Source organism: Bidens hawaiensis, unplaced genomic scaffold (genome assembly GCF_021521415.1).
Source record: "Bidens hawaiensis isolate Kalapana, Puna unplaced genomic scaffold, B.hawaiensis_p1.1 tig00026042_1, whole genome shotgun sequence".
NCBI lineage: Eukaryota > Viridiplantae > Streptophyta > Magnoliopsida > Asterales > Asteraceae > Bidens > Bidens hawaiensis.
In genome coordinates this window covers 74,112-81,101 of record NW_027494197.1, presented here as the reverse complement: position 1 = coordinate 81,101, position 6,990 = coordinate 74,112, and the positions used below count along the sequence as shown (strand labels likewise).

Genomic DNA, 6,990 nt, shown 5'->3' with positions numbered 1-6,990 from the left:
TAAAGATGACAAACATAACACTTTCTTAACCTTCCTCCCATGATCCCACCCTATATATGCACACATATATATGTATATGTATATATATACATACATATGTTCTGTTCATAGCAAGGTGATTCAGTTATCCTCTTTATTATATATATACATATATCTTTGTGTTTTGTTCTCTCTCATCCAAGAAGATAAGATAGATAGATAGATACCTTGGGTATATATGAGGTTAAAGATGAGAAATTTAGCAACTTGTTACAATGAACATGCAATCAAGGTTTCAGATTCATATTGTTCTGGGAATTCAAATAATATTTATGTGCCTCCAGCCTTAATCCCTTCAATCCAAGATGAAGTTTCAGTTCTTTACAAAGTGGAAGTCTCTACACAAACCCTATTGTTCATCACCCTCACATGGTCAACTCACAACATTGACTATGCATTCACAATCAACATCAATGACCACCATTCCAATTCTTCCAAATCCTTTTCTTTGAGAAAGATCAAAGGGTCCAAAAGGCTTGAGCCTTTTGATTTCAAGGTTGAACTCATTTGGGATCTTTCTAAAGCCATATATGAAGTTGGACCGGAGCCGGTCAAAGGGTACTTTGTGGCGGTTTTGGTCAACTCTGAGTTGATTTCAATTGGTGATCATGTTGATGATTTGGAGGTAAAGAAGCGTGTTCTTGATTACCCTCTTGCCAAATGCTCGTTGGTATCGCGCAATGAGAGATTTTTGGGAAACTTTGAGTGTTCGAGCCGGGTGAAGTTTTTCGACACGGGGATGTGGCATGATATATTGATCACATGTGTGGCTGATGACAAAACAAACAAGACCCCTTTGAGTATGTGTGTTTGTATAGACAAGAAGAATGTGATTGATGTGAAGAGATTAAGATGGAATTTTCGCGGTAATCAGACCGTGTTTTTAGACGGAATGGTTGTGGATTTGATGTGGGATGTTTATGATTGGTTCTTCCAGTCGAATACAGATTCGGATTCGAATACAAAATTAAGATCAAGGGCTGGGATCTTCTTGTTTAGACCAAGAAATGGGTTGGATAGTAGATTGTGGCTCCAAGAAAAGAATTTGGATGAGAAAGAAGAACAAAAAGTTGGTGCCTCTTTGTTGATTCGTGCGTGTAAGAACCCTAGCTAATATTTTATTTTAATTTAATTTCTGTTAATAAAGAAAAATTATATCAAAAGTTTGTTATCTCACTATTAATTTGTGTTTCTGTATACTAACCTTAATTTTTCATGAGGATGCATGTTATTGTCTATGTAACCAATGAAAATTCTATGACCTTATAAAAAGCATGACTATATATGATGTAACATTGATGTTCGTAGTTGAAGTTTTACTTGTTTTTACTTTTTAACTTTTTGTGTGCAAAGTGTGGGACAATGGACTTTTAAGGGGTTAATTAATTATATGTTGGGGTTATTTGGAACCCACTATCTCTGCAAGCCATTAAGTCATGACCTGACTAGTTTAGTATTTTCCTATTGATTTGATGGATTTTATAATTGATTAAGAGGTTTTCTTTTAATAAACCAGACACATTTTGGTACTGAATGATTCAGAGACATCATCTTAATAAAATTATTAAGAGACTACAAAATAGCCCCGTCAAATATTCCAATTTAAACCATATATAACAATTATGAAATAAGTTATAATATATGTGCAGGTTGAGTGATAGTTTTAACACAAGTGTTGGTGGCTGATGGTTTTTTTTCTTTTTTAACTTTTACATTTTATCTCCTTTTAATGATAAGATACCTACCATAGTTTAAGTTTGATGGTCAACTAAACCTTGAATTTAAATAAATTTGCATTAACATAAGAAGATGCTCAATGTACTTTTAAGTATATTTAGATGAAATGATCATAAGTTTTAAACAATCATTATCAAGATTCCATGATAAGTTTTAAATAATATATTCTTTGTGTATAAAAACAAAATAAATATGCTGGTTAACACTTGCGAATGCACTTCATAGTAGATTCTTAAAAGATACTTTTGTACTTTAGTAATCTTGTAACGATTATAGCAACATTTTGTGATTTCCAGTTCTCAACAGCCTTCTTTTTCAACACATCATCATCAACAATCTCCTTCGACACCACCTATACCTCCACCTCGTTCTCTTCCTTCCAACTTGTGTCCCAATCCAAAACCTTGGACTCCTTACAGTCCTATCGATAATCATACACGTCTGTCTTTCAACTACCTTGTTGAACCCACATCTTTTACCATTGGCAATATAACGACCATAGTGGCGTCAAGCCATGTCCGATAAAATTTCTATATTTGCCAAAAATGGTACTTGATCTTTAGTTCCCTGTGTCCTTAACACTAATTTACGTTATTGATTGTAAGTTGGTATACAAGTTAAAGAAGGATCAAAACAGTGCCATCACCCTATACGAAGCCACCTTGTCGCAAAAGGCTTTTGCCAAACAATCGGGAATTCACTTTCATGAAAAATTTAGCCACCAAAATTTTGGTGGATCTATTCCTTACTAAAGCACAACAATGACCCCATGTCAGCTAGATGTTAAAAAAGCCTTCTTATATGGTGACCATACCGAAACATAAGCTTTGTTAGTCCCAAATGGCCAAAACAAGTATGCTTACTTAAAGTCTTTATATGGGCTCAAACAGGCTCTTAGGGCTTGGTTTCATCGCATATCACAAGTTCTCCATAAATTGGCCTTAAAAGGTGTAGAAAACTAGAAAGGGTGGGTGGGTGTGGGTGTGGGTGTGTGTTGGGGGGGGGGGGAGGGTTGAACAGTGTTCTTATCTTTTAATCCGATTTTAACAAACTATTGTCTTGTTAAACTCTTTTAACAACTTATAATAATATTCCTCACTGCATGGAGTAGATAGAAGACTTACAAAGAGTAGAATAAGCCTTTTAAATATTTAAATTCAAATATTTGATTTAAAGAATTGTGTTTAAATATATATTTTTAAAAACGTATCCTAAGTTTATAAAACTAACAATCTATTTTAACTAAGTTGTTAATTAGTCTTTAATGGATTGATATTGTACTTTATTCATCTTTATATTGGTGTAAAAATCTTTATTTAACCCTTGGTAGACATGAACTTAATAATCTTAATCTTGGATGTGTGTAGTCTTGATTAAGTTTAATGTTGTTTAATTGTGACTAATGGTGAACTTTTGTGAGAACTTGGGATAGACACAATATCCACTGTGACTCTCTGATGTGACAATATGTGCACAACCTACTTAGCAAAAATTGATTTTCACTTTGTTCATGAAAAGGTAACTCAATGAAAAGTTTATGTTCTGTTTATATCAAAGGATAATCAAATTGAAGATATCTTCACAAAGTCGTTGTCGTCTCAAAGGTTAATATTTTCGCGGTCCAAGCAACAGGTGACTCCTTGCCCTTAGCTTTCGGAGGAATATAGATCACAATTTAATTTAGTTACATTAGAGATAGTATTTTGTAAATATGAATTGTAGTATACGACCCATCACTTGTAAATTTTCATTACACAATTATAATGCAAACACAATTACACCTTCATGGCTCCATTGCAAACACATTACACCTCATACTTTGATTCCATTGAAGACTAACTTTATTCTTGTCATATTTTGGAGGAGGGGCAAGACACCAAAAGTGCTCTTTTCTTTTTCTTAGTGAAAAGAAGATTCTATTCTCCATATAGAAGAACTAGAAAGGAAAGAAAGGCATTGATACTTTGTTTATCCCAATCACATGTACAACTGTTATAGTTAAATATACAACCCCATCTAAGAGTCAATTGCTTTAATTAGCAAGGAAATAAAATACTTCTACAAAACGTGTTAAAACAGCAAACTTCTAGAAATTAAAGATTTAAAAACAGTTAGAGAAGGTCAAACCGTTTTTAAAATATTTTCCTAGTATAATGGGAAATAAAATTTCTGGATTTTAACCTTTTTTATACAAAAATATATCTTTCCTTGTTGAACTTTATATTTTGGTGTATTGATGTTATATTTGATTACGGGTGAGTAGATATGAGGTTCGATCGAGTATAACCGAAACCTACAAAAGAAAGACCTAAAACGAACATAACCCATATTTTTAGGTTGGTTCTTGGTTCTTGGTTCTATTATAGTTCCATACAATTTCGATTTAAAAAAAACTTTGATGAAACAATTTATAATTAATCAGATAAGTTTAAAATATTGATAATTATCACAATTAATTAGTAAACTATAACTAGAAAAATAATAACTTTTCAACCGGTAAATATAACACAAACTTCTTATGTACATTAATTTGTTTAAACTAATCTCCCGACAACAATTTAGAGTCAAATTGTTCGAAAACGAAGACGACGTTGTATACCACTATTTAACATAGTATGTTGCGTGATTCTCACCCTCACCTTAGTACCTCTTATCGGTTTAAGCGATTGATTGATACGAAGCCGCTTTCAAGGATGTAAATGGGTCACAAGCATGTCCACATCTTCTTTATTTTCTTGTCGAACATGAATGGGATATGGAAAACTACATCACCATTTGAGAATTAAATGAAAGATATTTGAAATGCTTGAAAAAGAAAATAGTAGTTGACCCAAGAAGAGTGGGTGAAACTTGCAATATTTTGAGACAATGATGTATCATCCGTAACTAGTTCCTTCCTGAGCATGAAACTCCAACCAACACAAAAGTTTTGTCCAAAAAGTCCTACTTTTGTGTCAATTTATTTGATTGAAACCCGACAAATATTAACTATGAGATTAGATATAGAAAAATCAATACTTTAATCCAAGGAAGACAATCTCACTAATTACTTCATACTAGCGACAAATAATGTCATGTTGTTGATATGTCCCAAGTTCTAGAATATATGATAATCTATCGCAAGAAGTTGATAAATCAGCAGTTTTGGATGATTAGCTACACAGTTGCTAAATAATTGAATTATTATTGTTAAATGATTTAAAATGCTGAGGAAAATTTATGATTTCAATTCCATTTATAAATGTTATACGTGTGACATATATAAGAGAAAATTCCCATAATAGCCCATTTAGAGAACGCGTTTCTAAGATTATCCTCACTAATTCAAGTTTCCAACTTTGTCCCTTTGGTATCTCGTCGCCGACGACATGATAGCAAACACCGACGATTCGTTACTAAAACAAATAGGATAACGAGACGTGGCCGGAATTTGTGTTGACGATGCGTTATGTTGCTAACGTAGGGTAGCGGCGATGCGTTATGTTGCTAACGTAGGGTAGTAGCGATGCGTTAGTTGACGCATCCCTGCTACCCTACGTTAGCAACATAACGCATCGTCAACCCTATGTTATGTTAACACATCGTCGGTGTTCGCTAACATGTCGCCGGCGACGAGATACGTTTATGTTGCTAACATAGGGTAGCAGCGATGCGTTATCAGCTAACGCATCGTGGAACCCCTGCTTTAAACATTAACGCATCGTTGTTACCCTATGTTAGCAACATAATGCATTGTCAACCCTATGTTATGTTAACACATCGTCGGTGTTCGCTAACATTTCGTCGACGACGAGATACCAAAGAGACAAAGTTGGAAACTTAAATTTGGAGGCACAAACTTGGAACCACATTCTATAAATGGGCTATTTTGGAAATTTTCTCCATATATAATACCAGGTTAAATACCCATGTATACACGGGTTGGATAAATTATATAAACAAAAGAACAATACAATGTGAAATAGTGGCGAAGCTTGGGCTTAGTCACGGGGGTGACCGAAGTCACGGACTCAAAAATTTTTCGGGTCAATTATTCGGTTCGTGCCGGTGATTCGGGTCAGGGGTGACCGAACTATATATCTATTTTTCTTCATTTATTCAAACGATTGTTCTTACAATAAAAAAACTAAATAATTTTTAACCAACAAAGAATTAAAATATTCATGATAATGCGAGAGGAATGGTGAGTAGGGATAAGCAAATTTAGTATTGTAACAACGTGAAAATTTCGAGTTCAAAGTATCAACTTTCCAAAGTATAGAGACTAAAATTGCCAAAATCCAAACTGGAGGGTTAAAAATGAAAATTATGATTTCCTGACCCATCGCGCTACGCAATGAGTCAGAGGAGAGCCCCATCGTGTAGCGCGATGGGGTACCTGACACATTGTGACACGTGTGCCACGTGGCACACGGTGGCACTAGGTGCTGCCACGTGTCACCACATGGCAACACTGCCGCCACGTGTCGCCACATGTTGCCACGTGGAGCAGCGTCTGCCATGTGTCGACACGTGGCAGGCCTATACCTCTGCGTCATCCGGTCTATATCGCGGTACGCGATAGGCTTGCCCAGGGACCTATCGCGTAGCGCGATGGGACCCAATTTGAAGTCTATAAATAGCGGCCATGGGATCTCATTCCAGGCATCCCAAACCAGCTCTCTCACCTCTCTCTATAAATATCACTCTCTCTCTAAAAATCCTCGTAAAACGTGCCACGATTTCCTCGATAAGTGTGCCTCGAATCTCGTTTGTGTATCATTGTTTCCTTAAAGAAGTTGTGCCACCCTCCACCCACATACCAAGAAGGTGTTGTTGAAATGGCGATAAGTCTCGATAAGTGTATCAACGAGTATTGAAGTTTGGTGTACTCGTTTGACAATCGAGAAAAGTAAAGCGGCGTCGGAGTGCTGCTCATTTCTCTAGAATTTCTATACGCCACTAAGGTTAGGCGTAATGATGAATTCAATATAATTTAATATTATATTCAAGGCTTAAGCCTTAAGTCGAGGTTATACTCGATACCTCGATAAAAGAAAAGAAAACATAACAAAGAAACGAATGAAAATATGATTGTTGAGTATTGTGGTAACATATATATGTGTGTAAGTATATATGATTATATGATCTTTGTTATGAAATATTATTTAATGAATAAAGAATATTCTTAAATAATAAGAGAAAAGATTACGTTTCTTAGAGAAGAAGAAACGT

The 6,990-nt window shown here is 35.0% G+C and overlaps 1 protein-coding gene across 1 annotated transcript; it reads left to right on the top strand.

Annotated features, from left to right (window-relative positions):
- The first annotated feature begins 229 nt into the window (after nucleotides 1-229).
- LOC143572837 (uncharacterized) lies at nucleotides 230-1,153 on the top strand. Its single transcript, XM_077057886.1, has one exon. It carries the CDS (start codon nucleotides 230-232, stop codon nucleotides 1,151-1,153), a length of 924 nt encoding a protein of 307 aa, XP_076914001.1.
- The last annotated feature ends 5,837 nt before the right edge of the window (nucleotides 1,154-6,990 follow it).